Consider the following 18173-nt stretch of genomic DNA (forward strand, 5'->3'; position numbering starts at 1 on the left):
TGCCTCGCGGCCGTCCTGCCCTATTGACATTGCCAAACCCATCCAAATCTCCCGATAACGATGAGCGCTTACCGGCGACCAGCCACGGCCTTAACCCTTTTCTGGGCAGTGAGAAGTCCACCTGTGCTTTCCCACAAAATCCCATTGGTTCGAATTTTTTTTTTTTTTTATAAAATAAATAAGACATTGGAACATAAGTATGTTTTGGTTGCCAAGCAATTAATAGCGAGCATCTAATTAAGATACATTTATTTAGTTTTTGAACATTTTTTTAATTTTACGACTGGCTTAGGTTAACTTTTTATTACCCATGGTATAATACATTATTAAACTCAAAACGAAAGAACATTTCATGTCAATTATCAAATTTATTTTATGTGCTGGTTCGAAGATCTGCTTAGTGTAATTTGGATCAATCAGTGGCAAACTTTTTAACCAATTCGTACATACCCTCGCAGATTTGACAGAGTTGCATTTTATAAGGAAAAACGTAGTTTTCTAGCAATTGTAGTCGTTAGATGTCAATTTTTATATTTTAAAGTTTTTGACAAATTTACAAAATGTATATTTAAAAAATAAATTAAGTGTACTTTAAACAAGTAAAAGCACAGTCGAATAGTGTGATGCACTAAGCAAGATCTGGAAATGGTCTGATAAAGCCATAAACTAACTTCTTAAATATGGGAAATTGTCCACATTGCCCAAGCCACATTGCATAAAACTAAATAAACAAAACAAATTCACAGTTTTATTACTTGTAAATATAAGATAGAAAAACAAAGGCCTTACAAAGCTTAATGAATTCCGCTCGCCCCAACACCCAGCGCAGGGTTAACGATCTACTGCTCTACTCTCTTCATAACTTCATAACCGGCTGGCTCTTCTCTGACAAGAAGAAGCCCAGCGAAGGCACGAAGACGGGCAAACAGCTGGCCCAATCTTCTTGGGCTTTCGGTATAAAAGTGCCGGCCCATCTGGAAGTGGTCATCATTCAGCTTCAGCGTCTCACGACCAGAGCTCACCAAAGCCAATCCAACGAACTTCAAGTGCCAGCCAACAAATCAACAACAATGGTGAGTACACTGCCCACTGGTCACTGGTCACTAGTCACTGGACACTAGCCGATCACGATACCCGCCGACCTTGGTCAACTTTGTCTTACCTTGACCATCAACTCCGCTCATTCCAGAAACTCTTCGTCTTCGCTGTGTGCGCCATTGCCGTGGTCTCCGCCGATGTGTCCCATCTCAACCTGGGCGGTGGCAATGGCTACAGCTACAACAAGCCCACGCCGACCTTCAACTTCCACTCGGCTCCTGCTCCTGCTCCGGCTCCGGCTTACCTGCCCCCCGCCCATGAGGTGATCTCTGCGCCTGCCCCAGCTCCAGTCTACTCCGCTCCTGCTCCCGCACCCGCTCCAGTCTACTCCGCTCCTGCTCCAGCTCCAGCTCCCGTCTACTCCGCTCCTGCCCCGGCACCGGTCTACTCTGCCCCTGTGTCTGAGTACCTGCCCCCTGTTCAGGACATCCCTGCCCCAGCTCCAGCTCCAGTCTACTCTGCTCCTGCTCCAGTTTACTCTGCTCCTGCTCCCGCTCCAGTCTACTCTGCTCCTGCTCCAGCTCCAGTCTACTCTGCTCCAGAGCCCGAGTACCTGCCCCCTGTTCAGGACATCCCTGCCCCAGCCCCAGCTCCAGCTCCAGTCTACTCGGCTCCGGCCCCAGCTCCAGTTTACTCTGCTCCAGCTCCCGCTCCAGTCTACTCTGCTCCTGCTCCCGCTCCAGTTCAGGACTACCTGCCGCCCGTCCAGGACATCCCAGCTCCAGCACCTGTGTACTCTGCTCCTGCCCCCGCTCCGGTGTACTCCGCTCCTGCCCCCGCTCCGGTGTACTCCGCTCCTGCCCCCGCTCCTGAGTACCTGCCCCCAGTGCAGGACATCCCGGCACCGGCCCCAGTCTACTCCGCCCCAGCTCCCGCTCCGGTTTACTCCGCCCCAGCTCCCGCTCCGGTTTACTCCGCCCCTGCCCCCGCTCCAGTCTACTCCGCCCCTGCTCCAGCTCCCGTGGAGTCGGGCTACCAGTACAACGTGCCCGCCAAGCGTTTCCGCTTCTAAGGGGCAGCAGGTGGACCCAGATGGAGCCACAGCCACAGCCATTCGAGCGGTGACAACTTGTTAAATTAACAAGCGCCGTCGCCCATTGTTGTTGAATATTTGTTGTTACGCAAAGTTCCCGTTGAGATTTTAGCTAATAAATAAACATAAAAATATTAAAATGTAAACACAAGCGCTGTTAATTGCAAATGGATCGATCGGGCGAAGGGGCTCAGCCCAGAGTTGCGCGATTTCAGCGACCGCATTAAACATTTCAATAATCAGCGCCATAAAAGCCTGGTGAAAGAAGCGAGATCAGCAAGTTCGCGTAAGAGTTGGACCCATCCACAACAACAAGGCCGATTATACAAAGATGACCTCAGGTGTAGGCCATCGTTAAGACCACTCAGCACACTTAAAGCATGATTATATATGTGAGAGAAATCTCTTTAGAGTTGCAAATTTGATCGCTGATGGCCCTTGTATACGTTTAAGTCCTCGAGTGAGAAAAAGTGACGATTTTATGTTCAATTGTTTACCAACAATGCGCAAAATATCGTTTCTGTCGACAGTTCAAAGTTTTTATTAGCTAAAGTTTTTGAAGGAATTAGGGACTGTATTGCTTAAATGTTTAACGTTTATTTTAAAAGTTTTTATAACTCTTACTTTTCAATGTCTGAATAAGTCTTAAACAAGAAAGGAAGCAAACTTCGGCATGCCGAAGTTCATATTCCCCTGCAGCAATTGCAAAAATTAAATATTCTTGAAATTCTTGCGAATATGTTTAAAAACATTGAAGCTATGATGTTTTGCAGCTCAATTATTCGATATTTCCTATGGCGGCTATATAATATCGTTGTCCGATTTTAAAACAATTAAAACCCTAATTCTGAACTGTCAAATTATTAATAAGTCAATAAGAATTTAAAACAAGAAAGGAAGCAAACTTCGGCAAGCCGAATTTCATATACCCTTGCAGCTATTGCTAGAATTAAATTTTTGAAAACATTAAAATTATGATTTACTTGCGTATATGTCTAAAAACATTGAAGCTATGATGATTTTCAGCTCAATTATTAGATAGTTATTTTATATATTTTTATTATTTCTATGGGAGCTATATGATATAGTCGTCCGATTTTGATGAAATTTAAACCGTAATTCTGAAATATTTAACCATTACTATATGTCGAAGAACTAAAAAAAAATTAAAAAACAGCAAAGTTATAATTTTTTTTGTATTTTTTTTCCGATTATTCCTATGGGAGCTATATGATATAGTCGTCCGATTTTGATGAAATTTAAACCATAATTCTGAAATATTTAACCATTCTTATATGACGAAGAACAGAAAAAAATTTAAAAACAGCAAAGTTTTAATTTTGTTTAATTTATTTTTCCGATTGTTCCTATGGGAGCTATATGCTATAGTCGTCCGACCTGCAACAGAAGACAACTTTTGAGAAAGTTTTATGCAGATAGCTTTGAAACTGAGAGACTAGTTTGTGTAGAAACGGACGGACGGACAGATGGACATGGCTAGATCGACTCTCCTAGTGATGCTGATCAAGAATATATATACTGACTGAAATTATAATACCCTCTGCAAGGGTATAAAAAATTATAACTTTGGTGTTTTTTAATTTTTTTTTAGTTCTTCGACATATAGTAATGGTTGAATATTTCAGAATTTCGGTTTAAATTTGATCAAAATCGGAATACTATATCATATAGCTCCCATTAGAACAATCGGAAAAATAAATAAAAAAATGTTATAACTTAATTTTTTTATTAGTTCTTCGAGATATAGTAATGGTTAAATATTTCAGAATTATGGTTTAAATTTCATCAAAATCAGACGACTATAACCTAAAGCTCCCATGTAAACAATAAAAATATTAAAAAAAAAATTTTTAATTTACCTTTTTATTTTGTATTTTTTTTAGAAATTTTTTATGATTAATTAATAATTTGACAGTTCAGAATTACGCTTTTAATTTTATTTAAATCGGAAAACGATATCATATAGCTGCCATAGGAACTATCAAATAAGCTTTAAAAAGCTTCAATGTAAACATACGCAAGTCAATCATAATTTTAATGTTTTCGAGAATATTTAATTTTTGCAATAGCTGCAAGGGTATATGAACTTCGGCTTGCCGAAATTTGCTTCCTTTCTTGTTTTTCATTAATTTATGTATTTTTCCTTTCGTTTCTTCAAAAAATTAGTTAATTAAATTTGAACAACAGCAATGTTATAATTTGTTGTCTTCTTCCGATTGTTCGTATGGGAGCTGTATACTGTCGTCCGATCCGACTCCTTCCGATTTATATATTATCTTTTGGGAAATTTTGGTTGCTTTAAAACTTAAAACTAGGCTATCTACAAACAGACATACAGACGGACATGGCTAGATCGACTGTCCTAGCGATGTTGATCAAGAATATATATACTTTACAGGTTCAGAAATTCTAATATAAGGGTATACAAATAATGATTTATTTCGGCAACTGGTAGGAATACTAATTTGTTAAGGTTTTTTTCTGAACTGACTTAGTGAGCCAAAACTTCAGAAACTAGATCGAAAACGATCTTTATTCTCACATTAAACGGACAGAACTTGCAAAGCTGCATCGTAAAACGATAAAAAACGAATCATCTGTCGTTCATATCTTTACCGAGTGTTTAATATTTGTTTTGCTAGACTTTGTATTGGTTGAGTGACCGCAAAACAGAATTCTAATCATGGTATGTTTTGCTATTTTTTTAGAAATAGTTCTTACCATTTACGGCTCAAGACTATTTTCGATTTTCACAATAGTACAAACTTTAATTTGTGGTTTTGTTTTAATCCTTTGGCAAACATGTTGCAAACTATCGTTTGATTCCCCTTTTTGGGCTACTGGGAACTAAAAGGCTTTAAAAAAATATTTTAAGTATTTTTACCTCATGCAGCACCCCCAACTTTCTAATTTCACCTACTTAAACCAATAAATTTTCGAATTTGGATGTAGAAGGATAAGACAGTTGGTTTTTTATATTTTCAACTAATGATAAATAGTTTTATTGCGAACATTCAGTTTTTGTCCATCTTTGATTTTAATATACCATTTGCTTTATGTTATAATGGTTACGTAGGTTTAATTTATAAAGTATGCACTGCATCATCGTTTCAATTGCTTAGTTATGTATTAACTCAAACTACAATTTGTGTACATGTCAATGCAAACAAGCATTCGCAATGAACTAAATTTATATTTATTGACTATGTTTATCTATAATCATTAGTTTCTTTTATATTCGTATAGTATTAATGGTATGTATCATATATAACTCACGATTATTTTGTTAGAGCTCGAAAAATATACAGCTAAAATTAAAATACTTAGCGTAGTTTATGTTTGTTTTAGCTAAACTGAAAGAGCACAAAAAGGGAACTAAATTTAACGTTAAAAAGGCATTGGGAGTGTTTAAATGGGAGTTGTAATCAAACGAACATACAAATTCAAATTTTGTAATTAATTTATGTAATGGGAGCGCCATCGCAAAAAAAGTAACTTTGGACAACTTTTTACAGAATTTGGATCAGGTTTGAAACATCGTTTGTGGTTTTGTATTAAAGGTCCAGATTGTTTAAACACAAAGTCTTTAATAATAAATTAATGCCAAGATTGCTGCCTACTCTAAAATGTACCTTCTTTTCTAACTCTACAAATGGATTGTGGTCATCTTACACACGACAATCCCACTATATATACAAATTTTTCTTATGCGCCCGGCGGCGCTTGTTATGTGTCATAATCGTCCTGTTGCGAGCTAAAGTAGCTTACCAAGCCACTGAACTCGCCCACGGCAGCTGCTCCCGTGGATGGTGGAGCTCTGGTTTCATGAGCCGATCCCGAGTCGTCCTCGGCAATGGCAGCCGGTGAATTCGTCGATTCGGCCGGTCCTGGAACCTCGCCCACTACAAGGGGCGACTTTCGTGTGGGGTACGCCTCCAAGGTGGTCAGCTTTTTGCTGGTTATCACAGAGGCTACCGATGGCTTGTGGCTGAGCGCTTCGCTGGGGATTGCCGGTGGAGGGGCTGCGGCGGGTGGAGGACCTGAAGACTGCGTCGGTGGAATTGGAACCAGATTCTTCCCATGCGTCAGAGAAGAGACCGAGTGATTCGTTGGCGTCCCTGCTGGCGGAGCACTTACGATAACCGAACTTGGGGCAGCATGGGCAGACGGTGTGGTCAACGGCGGAGGAGGGGGATAGTAGCCATATGGGGGATAACCACCTGAAAGTTTGAAGAACATTTTTTTAATAATATGCGGTATTGCAAGCTGTATAGGCTTTCAAAATTTAATCATACGCATGGTTGAACGGATAACTAAGCCTTACAAAATTGTGGAGAACATCGAAAAATGTTTTTACTATTTTTTCGGTGATGATTAGAATTATTTAATTATTTCTTTACTGGTATTCTGGGTACACGCATGTTTAGTAACTTTCCTAAAAATGCTCAGAAGTGAGAGAAGTATTTGATATTTTTTAAGAATAAAACTTCAAAAAACTGGGTGGAACAGAATTTTAAATTTGTGGACGGCGCTAATTTTTAAACCAAACTTATATTGCGTGCGCATTAAAAGACTCTTTTTTTTTAGGGGAGCAGGATTAAATTGGAGATTTTTTTTTCTCATTTCTGAGTGAATGCCTTTATTTTTTTTTATATTTATTATTTATCACATGGCGGCGGTCTGTCGGCGACTCTTCAAATGGCGTCTTGCGGTGCGTTAATCCTGGACTCACAGTGATATTTAACGGTTTTAAAGTTGAAAATAACATTTTTACATACAAAATCAACCTTTTGTTTATTGTAAAGTTATTAAAAGAACTAATAATTATTTATAAAAACTTTCGTTCATCTGCAAGTATTTACTGTGTAAAGAATGAGTGCAAAATTTCATTCAGATCAGACCATTTCCTTTTGAGTAAGTAAGTACTTTACATACCTCATATCTGCCTTGGGCACCATTACGAGATAATTTTTATATTTTTATATACAAAATTATCAATTTTTTTTTTATTTGCAAACCTTTGTAGCTCTTGTAGACAGAAAGATATGACTAGTTCGACTCTTTGATGTTGAAATAAAATAGGCTTTGTAGGGTCGGAAACTCTTCCCTACACATGCTACATATAGTTCGTATACAAGATTTACAATTAATAGCAAATTTTAAAGTCTAAGAGTTCATAATCGAGCTTTATGTAGATACGAAATTCAATTAAAAAAAATTGTTAGATTTTGTCATTAGCTGTATTTCACTACGATGCTTACGTGGTCCGGCGGCAAAGTCAACGGCTCCCGGTCGCATACTTCCAGGTCCTGGAGGTCCTCCGACGCGAGGCGAGTAATTGGGATTGCCATACATGGGCGGAGCTCTGAAGAAAAGCCGCGGATTAAAGGCATGCAAATATAGAGTGGTGTGTGGCTCACCTGTAGGGGTTCAAATGAGGCGAGGCGTGTCTCGCTGGTGGCGGTCCGGAGCCAAAGACTCCGCCCATGGGCGGGCCAGGCGGTCCGCCGTGGTGCTCTGCTCCGTGGAGGTAGGGCGGCCTGGAGCTGGTCGCACCCCCGCTTGCCGCTGTTGTTGGTGGGCCAGATCCTCGCAGTGGCGGCGGCGGTCCATAGGTGGGTCGCAGCGATGCGTGTGGCGGTGGCAGTCCGGGCGGCAGCTGCGGTCGCAAAAGGTGTCTAGGAGGTCCTGACGACGATGACGATGACGACGACGACGACGAAGGGGAGCGGGTGCCAGGGACGGCGGGTCCAGACTGCTGGCCGGCTACTTGGCCGTAGAACCGGGCCAACTCCGCACTGCTAGGATACATGCCGCCGGGCGGCGGTCCATGACCTCGTCCGTGGGGCAGCGGCAGGTGCGCCGGGATCCGCGTGATCACAGAGGCCTGCGGAGCGGGGACGGGAGCGCTGGCGGGAGCTTCCTCGTGCGGCTTAAACAGCGGCTGCCCCTTGGCCTTCTCTGTTGGCACTGGCCCCGGAGTCGATGAGGAAGTGGCCGCCGTAACGGCCGCCGCCGTCTGCTGCTTCTGCAACTGATCTCTGAGGGGTGTTACCTTTTTCCGCCTGCCCCTTGGTTTGGAGTCGGCCGCAGGACTGCCCGCCGCTGCGTCGGGTGGGCGGGCTGCAGCCGAGGCTGCCGCGGATTGCATGAGATGCGCAGCGGCCGCCGCTGCCGAGGGCATTGGCATGACCAGCGGCAGGTGTTGGGCCGATCCGTGACCGGTCGCATAGTTTCCACAGCCCAGGGGCTGGCCAAGAGGGGCGGAGAGGGCGTTTTGCAGCAGGTGCATGGCCTGTGGCGGGGCGACCGCCTGCGACAGATGACGCTGCAGCATGGGATGCATGCCGTGAGGTGGGTGAGGAGGCAGCAGCGATGCGGGCGGGTGTGCCGAGCCAGAGGCGAGGGGAAACTGGTGGCGCAGAAGCGGCGGATGCATGGTGGGCATGGGAAGACGCTTGCGATGTGGCTCCTGCAAGCCAGACGCACTGGGACCGGCAGTCGGAGCCGGAGCTGGAGCTGAAGCTGGCGTCTCGGGCGTCACCTTGCTGGATTGCCGCGACTTAGAGGGCGTCGTGCGCAGCACCTCCTCTGCGCCAGGCAACTCACGGGCTGCCACCGCCGCGCTGAACTGCTCTTCCTCCTCCACCATACGGGCGATCGCGTCCTCCATGTCCTCGGGCAGGTCGTCGGGCAGCTCGGCGTCGTCCAGCTCCGACTCGTCCACGTCGTCCAGGTCGCCAATAGTCTCCCCCTTGCGCTGCAGGTAATCGATGTCCAGCACCTTGGCCTGCCGAATCACCGAGAGCGGCACCGTCGACAGCGAGTCGCCGCTGGCGGCCTTGCCAGGTGTGCGCTTCTCCGGCACAGTGGCCCCGGACTTGATCGGTGTAAGACGGGGCGTGGCCGCCAGCTTGGCGCCTTCGGCATTCTTCTCTGCCAGCATACGCTTGATCTCCTCCTGCCGCTGGATAAACTTCTGACGCTCCTCAGGCGGCGTGTCGGGTCGATGGACGCCTGGCTTGATGCCGCCATCAGAGCTGTCGTCATCTACAAACAAAGAAATTACAATCAGGACAATGCTGAAAGACCCAGTAACCAGGGGGCCTAGGAACCAAAAAAAAACCTTTAATCCAAGTGACCTTCTTTAATTTTCCTTCAGATTTCTAAAATAAAACGGAATATTCTTTAAATCACTTTGGGGTAGGAGTTATTTAGGAGGAATATTTGTATCAACTCGCCTCGTAAAACTAATAATCAAGAAATTGTAATACCCACTGCAAGGTATTAAATAGAATTTATAAAAATTTAAAAATTAGATTAAGTTAAAAAACTTATAAATTTTGACATTTTCTTCAAGAATGAATTTACGCGTTTTGTTGCCCTATAAATTAGCGTAAACAAGAATCATCGTTATACATTTTAGGTGGCGCCATCTGCCGAACTGCAGAGCAAACACTACAAGCTAAGAGCGAGCAGCTCCCCCGCCCCCGCTAACTGATCTTTCTCTCTCTTCCGCTCTCTCAACTTTATGAACTCAGTTTAAGAAGTATGCAGTGACGTCATAATGTAACTTAAAGCCAATAACTTCTAAAACTATTGTTTAATTTGGATAATTTGTTGTGTTTCGATAGATATTGTCAGAATAAACATATAACGCCCAACAACTGGCCTCTACCAAGTCACAGAGTGACTTGACAGAGACTCGCGATTTTAGTAAACTAAGTAAAAACTACATGTTAATTCCTAAATCTCGCTAGAGATCCTATATCGACTTGGCCCGGTCTTGATCCTGATAAAGAAAATATATCATATTTAGGGTAGGAAACGCTTCCTTCTTCCTGTTACATGCTTTTCAACGAATAACAAAAAGAATTCGCTCTTTTATAAATGATTTATGATTTACTTACCGTCCTCGATGTAGGCGTACCGCCGTCCACGGGTGCGAGTGCGATCGTCGGAAGCGGCGCCGTCCTCCTCCTCGGAGGACGCTGGCTTCTTCTTCTTGGCCTTGCCCTTTCCCTTTCCCTTGCCAGCCTGTGACACGGATCCGCTCGGTTTGAGGGGCTGAGAGCGGGGCTGCTTGCCGGAGCCCTTTCCCGACAAGGGCGCACCCTCCTGACCCTCCTCATCCTCGTCCTCCTCCTCCTCCGGATCGCTCTCGCTAATGTCGTCGTCGGAGTACTCCAGGCGCTTGACCTTCTTCGCGGGCTGGGGGGCTGGCTTCTTCAGCTTCGGGGACTTCCTGGCGATGCCACCCGCCGAGCCCGACTTCTTGGCGGCTGCAGCCTTCTTCTTCTTGGAGGAGGGATTCCAGGCGCCGTCTTCGCTCTCGGAAGTGGTGTCGTCGCACAGGTCGGCACTGTCCACGTTCTCGGACAACTCATTGTCGTCGTCTTCCGTTTCAGTTTCCGTGTAGTCAGAGTCCTCCTTCTTCTTTTTCTTGGTCTTTGCCGCTCGTCGCTTCTGGTCCTCCTCCTCACTTTCGTCGCTCTCTTCCACCACAAACTTGCGATCCTTTCGCCTTTCGCGCGCCGCCCTTCTGGCAGCCTTCCGCTGCTTCTTGCCTCGACCTGGTCGTCTGTACACCTCCAAGCTCGAGTCGGAGTCTCCGGAGCCAGACTGTGAGCTGTCCTCATCCGAGTAGCTGGACGTTTTGAAGTCCTCATCGCTGCCATGATCCTCCTCGCTGCTCACGTCCAAGGTGGTCAGTTTGCGAGGCTTCTTCTTGGCAGGCGGTTGCTTGAACTTGTTGCTGCGCTTGAGTGGTATCTCATCCTCGGACGACGACGAACTGCTGCCGCTGGACTTGACCTTTTGTTTCTCTTTCTCGACGTCCGCCTTTTCGTGCACCTCCTCCTCCGCAGGCGGATCTTCGGATCGCGTCTTCTCCTTGTCCGCCTCAATAATGGTGGATATGTCCTTGCCGCGGCCTAGGTTCCCTGCACCGGCGACCTCGTCCATCTCTTTTTTTAAGGCCGAATTGATGAGGTCGTCGTACTCGTTGAGCCGGTAGCTCACATTGATCTGGCGTCGCTTGCGCAACTTGTATATGGGCTCGTCGTCCGAGTCCGAGAAGCTGCTGCTGTTGCTGCTGCTTGAGCCGGAACTTGATCCAGAGCCGGATCTGGAGCCACTGCCCCCGGATTTGCCGTTACTGGAGTCGGACTCGTTTCCACGGCGGCGTCTGGTGCCCCGCTTGGCGGCGCGCCGGTTACTGCGTCCATCTCCGCGACGCCGCTTCACCTTGTCCGCCTTGCTGACCGTCTCATCGTCCTTCTCGTCCTCGTCATCGTCCTCCTCCTTCTCCTCCTTGAATCCATCGTTCTTCGCCGCCAAAGTGGCGGCCTCCCGCTCCTGACGCTCTCGCTCCGCCTGCTCCTCGGCCAGGATCCGTTCGTGGTGCTTCTGGGCCACCAAGGTGTCGAACTGCTGCAGCTGGAGGTCCAGGGCTGTGATCAGCTGCTCCTGCTGACAGGGAGGACAGTGCCAGTCGCCCTCGGGGATGTAGAAGAGCACTGGTGAGAGGCAGGAGCAGTGGTAGCCCTTGTTGCAGGCGGGAGTATCGCAGAGTAGGATCCACTCGGGGTGGTCAGACTTGCCGCACTTCTGACACGCCTCCTCCGCGTCCTCCTGATAAAATATAAATAATCAAGTTAGCATATCATATTATCATATAAATCTGCTCTAATCGTTGATAGATATATATTTCCTTTAATATTTTCATTAGTTTCAGAATCAACATAGAAAAGAGAAACCCTAATTATGACCTAGAATTGGTACATGCCTATACAGCTTGTATAATGAGTTTCTTAGTCATGTCCGTCTGTCTGTCTCAGCAACCATATTTAACCGAAACCTATTTTTTAATAATAATAACTACTTAAATATTAAAAAAATACTTACATATTAAAACTAAAACTTAATTGCTAGCTAAACTCAGGGCCTAGTTGTGCAAAATATTATACCACTAGTTTACAGATGTATCTTTTCTGTTGAGTTGAGCTCTAAAACGCAATTTTTTTTAATCTTATATAGAATCCAGGATCACTAGACCAGCTAATCTTACTGCTAACTTCTGACTTAAATTACAAAATGAGATTTAAATTTGATCCTTTTCCCTTGTAAGTTTTTTGTGATCCAAGTTTAAAAACCATCTAGATGAAAGCTTCTCCTTTTTAAAGTTAAATATACTCCGTACCTTCTCCTGGTCTTCGGCGTTTTCCTTGCGCACGGTGCGCGCCCGCTTCATGGGCACCACCTGGGACTCGTCCTCCAGCTCGGACTCCGGCGAGAACTCGTGGTCGGAGCGGAAGAGCGGCGAGCCGGGGTCCGTTTCATAGTGCGGTGGCTCCTCCTCCTCCTCCTCGCTCTCTGGCTGCTCTTCTGAGTCCGATGACCAGGCGCCATCCTTGCCAGGACACTTCTTTTTCTTTTTACTACGAGCCTCCTCCTCCGCCTCGCTGGCCTCCGACTCTGACTCCTCCCCCGAAGGCTCTAGCACTGTTGGGTCTGCCTCCTTCTCGGCCTTCTTCTTTTTCTTGAGCTCCTGTTTCATGGAGCGCAGGGCCACCTCCTCTTGCTTTCGGCGCTCCGCCTCCTCTTTGATCTTCTGCTGGGCGATGCGACGAGATTGGCGGACCGGAGTCTCCGAGTCGTTGGTCTCGATGATATTGGTGGTGTCCACCTCACGCTTTTTTCGCGGCCCACGTCCCCGGCCCACCTTTGCCTTCGTCTCCTCTTTTGGCTCCTCTTTTTGCTCCTCCTTGATTGCTTCCTCCTCTGGTGTTTCCTCTTTTACTGGAATACCCTCGACTGAATCCTCTTTGACCTCAGATTTAGGTTTGGCTGAAAGTTTAGGAGTCTCCTCATGGTCATCTTCGGATTCCTGTTTACCCTCCGCTTTCACTTCCGTCACGGACTTATCCCTGGCCCCACCTCGCGTCCTTTTGGGCTGAGGAAGCTCGGAGTAAACGACAGCAGCACCGCCTCGCCGACCAGAACGACGGGCAGATCCCTCCGGTGGGGAGGATTCTTTCACAGGAGGCGACGCATCCTGGGCTGGCAGGGCAAGTGGATCCTCCACCTCCTCTTCGATGTCCTGCTCGTTGTTGCGCTTTAGCTTCTCGCTGACGGCGGAGGGAGGCGGCTCACTGGGCGAGGATTCCTTGGAGAAGGACTCTTTGGCATCTTCGCTGCTGCGTCGCTTGCGATGACGTTCCTCCGGTTGGACGAGAGAAGCATTGGGAACTGGCACGGCAGGTACGATGGTCTCACTGTTCGTTCGTTTTCTGGGGATAGCTTCCTCTTCGCTCTCCTCCTGCCGTAGTTGAGTTAGAAGATTCTTCTTAAGCGGCTTCGTTACCGGCGACTTCTTTGGTGGACTGAAGGAGCTGGTGGGAGGAGTAGCTTCTCTAGCTGGCTGTGGCGGTTGCAGATCTTTTTCCGGGACCTTTTCAGAAGATTGCTCCTGCGAAGTCTTCTCGGGCAAGTCCCTGTCCATTGTTTTCTTCTTCTTTTCGATAATTTCCTCCAGAGTGGGCTTCTGCTTACTGACTGGAGCTATAATCTTGCGCCGGCTGCGCGGATCCTCCTCCCCGCTGGAGGATGTAGTTTCCTCGATCTGCGTCTTTTGAGCCTCCACCTTTCGTCTGGCCTCCACGTTGGTGGTCTTCGGTCGCATCTTGATGCGCTTGCCCCCCACATCCAGATCATCCAGGGTGGGGTCGTCATCCTGGGGCTCCTCCTCCTGCACTTCGCTTTCGGAGGTCGAGTTTCTGAGAGCGGGCTGAGATTCGTTAAGACGTCTCTTGCGGTTTAGTAGCATAGAAGGCTTAGGTACTGAAATTGTCTGGTCGACTGAAGGTGGCTCGGCATCCGCCTTGGCTTTGATATCACCCTCCTTCGACTTATCTTCCGAAATCAGGCTTTTGGAAGTACTTGCCACTTGGTTTTGTACTTTTTCCGGTATCGTGTCTTCTGCGGGGGAAGATTCATCATTTTTAATGGTCTCGTGACAGATTGTGACCGCGTCGCTACTAGATCTAATCCATTTCTTCTTCAGATCGGAGGGTTTATTGTCATTCGCAAGCGTTTCTGGCACAATTTCAAAGCTTTTTCTAACATTTTCTGGCTTAACTTTTGTTTCGTATACAGGACTTAGATCATCGATTTGGCTTACAGGATGATTAATAAAAGATTTGGATTTATTGACGTTTTTAGGCGTTTCAATTTCCACTTCCCTTGCGGATATGCGTGATACTGTTTCTTTTGCGCTCGTTTCCGTATCCGGCTCAGTTTCTGTTCTCTTATCGTTTTGGTTAGATTTAGGTGTTTTTTCTTCACTGGAAATCTTGTCATTGCATATGCTAGCCGTATCAGTATCTCTGGTAGAATTCTGCAGATCAGTTAACGACGTTTTTTCCTCTGAGGACAGTTTTTTAACTGGACCATTTTCCTCGACGCTTTCTTCTTCCAAACAGTCCTCGACTTTTTCTTTAGTATCTGCATCTAGACGCACGTCCTTATCCTCAGATGGGAAAGGTTCGCCCTTATCTAAGTGATTGTTTGCGTCTGAACTCGTCACTCTTTTATTGCTTCGTGTACTTTCGAGATTTTGTCATTCGTTTCGATCACCTTGATTTTAAATTCCAGCAAATCCGTTTCACCCACTTGCTCGGACTTTCTCCCTTTCATTTGTTCTTCTGAGATTTTGTTTTCGTTAGCTTCTTGGCTTTTGATAGTCTCTTCGCTAGGAGCAGCAGATGCTGTAGCTTCAGCGTCTGCTGGAGTCTCTCTGAGTTCGCTTCCATTTCGGGGCGGATTGTCCTCCCCGCACTTTTCACTCTCTCCATTTGTTTTCTCCTCGCCCAAGCTGTCGAAAATGCTGCGCCTCGCCTCCGGCTTTGGTGTTTGCTTCATGGGACTCAGCTTGAGGCACCCCGGCTCTCCAAAGAAGAAGGTGGCCTTCGGCTCCGATGTCTCCACGGTCGCCTCGTCCACGGCAGCTTCATTTTTGCCATTACCGACGAGGCAATCGGTTCCCCATCCTTGACCGATCACCAGGAGCACCGGGTCGGCGATAGCCTCGCTGAGCTCCAGCTCATCCCCGCAGTCAAAGTTGCCCAGAAAGGTAAGGGGAACGGCCTCACAGTCGCGGCCAGATCCTTGGCCCCGCACCTCTATCGTTGGATCCTCAATCGCCTCGCCAACTTCTTCCTCGTCGTCATCTTCTTCAATATCTGCCGCCGCGCTGTCGATGTCCTCTTCTTCCTCCCCCTCGTCCAGTTCAGAGTCCTCCTCATCCTCGTCCGCTTCTTCCTCCTCCTCGTCCTCCTCCTCCTCGCCGGACTCTCCTTCGTTCTCGTCCTTGGTGCTCTCGTAGCGACTTGGCTTCTTGATGCGCTTGGTGTCGAGCAGTGTGGGCCGGTGCTTCTTCTGCTGCTCCTCCTGGGAGGCCGTAGGGCTACTGTCCACGTCGTCGATGGAACGCTTTTTGGCTGGCGACGGTGAAGCGCTGCCCCCGAGCTTGGCCTGGCTGATGAACAGTGGCTGAAAGAGCGATAGTTGAAACCTTTCTGGAATGCCTGATGGATGCCACTGCATACGTACCTTGACCCTCTTCGACTTTTTCTCCTCCTGCTCGGGAGAGCGCAGTTTAATCTTTAGATTGGGCACCGTTTTCACGGGCTCCTCCTCATCTCCATCTCCATCGCCAACTCCATCTTCTTCCTCATCCTCTTCCTCTTTTTCCTCTGGAGGCGGTGGTTTGGCCGGACAGCTGTTGCTGCTGCTGGTGTCCTCGTCGGCCTCGCCAATGTCCTTCGAAGGCAGCACCACCTCGTTTCCGCGCAGCCTGGCAATGAGGTTGACGAACTCTTCCCGGTTCGTGGCCACCACCTGCCAGATCTCCTCGTCCAGATGCTCCTGGTAGATGCGCAGGTTGCAGTCGGCGTCCTGGGTCAGCCAGTAGGCGTGGCCCAGCCGATCCCGCCCAATCGGCTCCGAACGCAAGGTGTCCGCATTCAAGGTGAGTATGTGGGCCCGAAACTTGGCATTGCGCTCGAACTGACTTTCGAGTAGTTCCTGGACACGGGTAAACAAAACGTTAGCTCTGCCTCAGTCAATGGTGTGCATTTCGCCTCTTACCCGGAATATTCGCAGTTTGACCTTCAGGCTGGAGTTCCTGTAACCAAACCGTTCGATTTCCCAGGCGTCTTGGACCGAATAACCGAAGCAGAACTTGCTGAGGGCTGACTCCCAGCTCTTCTCGTGAACCGTCTTACGGGTCTTCCGCAGCAGCTTTATATGCAAGTCCCTGAGCTCGGGAACTGCAAAAATAGGTAATTATTAATTGTTGGGACTGAAAATATTTTAACTAATATTTTGGTTTGCTTTTATCAACATGAAATGCAGAACTAATGAGGCTATGTCGATAATTAATGACAGTGTTCATGAACTGCAAACATAACTTATTTTGTTGTATCGAAATACATTCAACCTTTTTTTATTCTAAACTTAAAATCTTATGTGATTTGATTTTTTATCGTTTTGACAGAAATAAAACCGTTGCGAAAAATAAATAATATTTAAATAATTTCACAAAATTTTCAGTCAAAAAATGATTTTCTTTTAAAAGCTAAAATAAATGTCATAATTGGTTCAGTACTTAAATGGAATTTAACTAATTAGGTGATGACAATAATTAATGCTAATTACTATTAACTAAAAAACCAGACTTGTTCCTGTGGTACATTTTCTTTCTGATGTGAAATTGTTATTAATAACAAGTTCACTCTTTGCGTGTGCAATAATTGTGAATTGTATAAATAGGTGTCAACAAATCAAAATGATACAATAAGTAAACGAAGATGGGCAAATGAAAAATTCTTCGACAACAACAAATGGCCTATGGGAAATATTTACATCTTTCACGGAATTGTTGTTGCTTGCGCTTGTGTTGGAAAGAAAACAAAAAGTTGTGCTCTTTTCGATTACTCTCTCTTACAAGCACAAATACGAACGCTCTCTCTCCCGAGTCAAACGCAGACCAATTTAAAAACGGCATTTCCGTGGTATTACCCCCAATAATTCCACCTGACATAACTCAATTTGGCAAAGCCCCGCCCCCACAAGCAGCTCACCTTCGTTGTTGCTGGTGAACCACTCCTGCAATTGCCTGAAGCTCGGCAGGCTCAGGCCCAAATCCTTGGCGAATTTCTGCAGGAAGGCGCAGATCACCGCGAAGTCCGGGTCGTTGGCGCACGTGTGGAGAGTGGAGGTCAGGGCGTCGTCGTCCTTGCACTCCTCCGATATCGCCTCCGCCGGAATGGGAATCGAACTCGGAACCGCGGCTGAGGACGCCGCCATTTTTCATGCGTCCCCGAGAACGGGTGAAAATTTTCGTGGGCTGTATCGTATACTACACTGGCAAAACCGCACAATGCGCACTAATTTCGCGAGGCATTTGTCCGAATCTCAAGCACTCTGGTCGCACGGCACTCCGAGTCGTCGAGTTTGCATATTTTTGGCCGCGAGACTGCGCTTTTACATGCGAAATTTCCTTTTTAAACCAAAAGAAAACGCTTTATTTTCTATTGCGAGATGCAGTGTGGCCGTACCGACGTTTTCTGACAATCCTGCCCCCTGCACTTGTATTTCAAGCGGGTTGGCAGTCTGAGGCGAACTAGTTTTTAGTGTACTTTAGGTGTGTGGGAACTGGAATGCAGTATGTGTTTGCGTAGGTTCAATAAATTATGTGAGATTCCACTACAACACATTTTATATGGAAGTGATGATTTCCGCCAGGACATACAGCTATGTGCAAAATAATAAGGACACCTGTATTAACGCTTTTTCGTAATAAGGTCGCTTGTTTATATGTCCAATAAAAAAATAAATATATATGCCAACACTTCGTAGGAATACTGGAAGTAAAGGACTAGCAGAAACGCCCTCCGAATTTGTACAATCGCCATCCAGGCTCGCACTTTTGTGTTTTTCTTAAGTTTTTTAAATTTCT

The 18173-nt window shown here is 46.4% G+C and overlaps 2 protein-coding genes across 2 annotated transcripts; one reads left to right on the forward strand and one right to left on the reverse strand.

Annotated features, from left to right (window-relative positions):
- The first annotated feature begins 782 nt into the window (after window positions 1-782).
- Window positions 783-2282, forward strand: LOC128253309 (uncharacterized). Its single transcript, XM_052981614.1, has 2 exons — window positions 783-1073; window positions 1190-2282. Exons 1-2 carry the CDS (start codon window positions 798-800, stop codon window positions 2108-2110), a joined length of 1197 nt encoding a protein of 398 aa, XP_052837574.1. The 5' UTR covers window positions 783-797; the 3' UTR covers window positions 2111-2282.
- A 2822-nt stretch (window positions 2283-5104) lies between these two features.
- LOC128253295 (uncharacterized) lies at window positions 5105-17861 on the reverse strand. Its single transcript, XM_052981581.1, is given in 9 exon segments — window positions 5105-6372; window positions 7414-7517; window positions 7573-9202; window positions 10063-11785; window positions 12354-14687; window positions 14690-15703; window positions 15764-16237; window positions 16301-16482; window positions 17296-17861. Coding segments are annotated over 9 exon segments (8181 nt in total). The 5' UTR covers window positions 17522-17861; the 3' UTR covers window positions 5105-5878.
- Between the last annotated feature and the right edge of the window lie 312 nt (window positions 17862-18173).

The sequence above is a fragment of the Drosophila gunungcola genome (assembly GCF_025200985.1).
Source record: "Drosophila gunungcola strain Sukarami chromosome 2L unlocalized genomic scaffold, Dgunungcola_SK_2 000008F, whole genome shotgun sequence".
NCBI lineage: Eukaryota > Metazoa > Arthropoda > Insecta > Diptera > Drosophilidae > Drosophila > Drosophila gunungcola.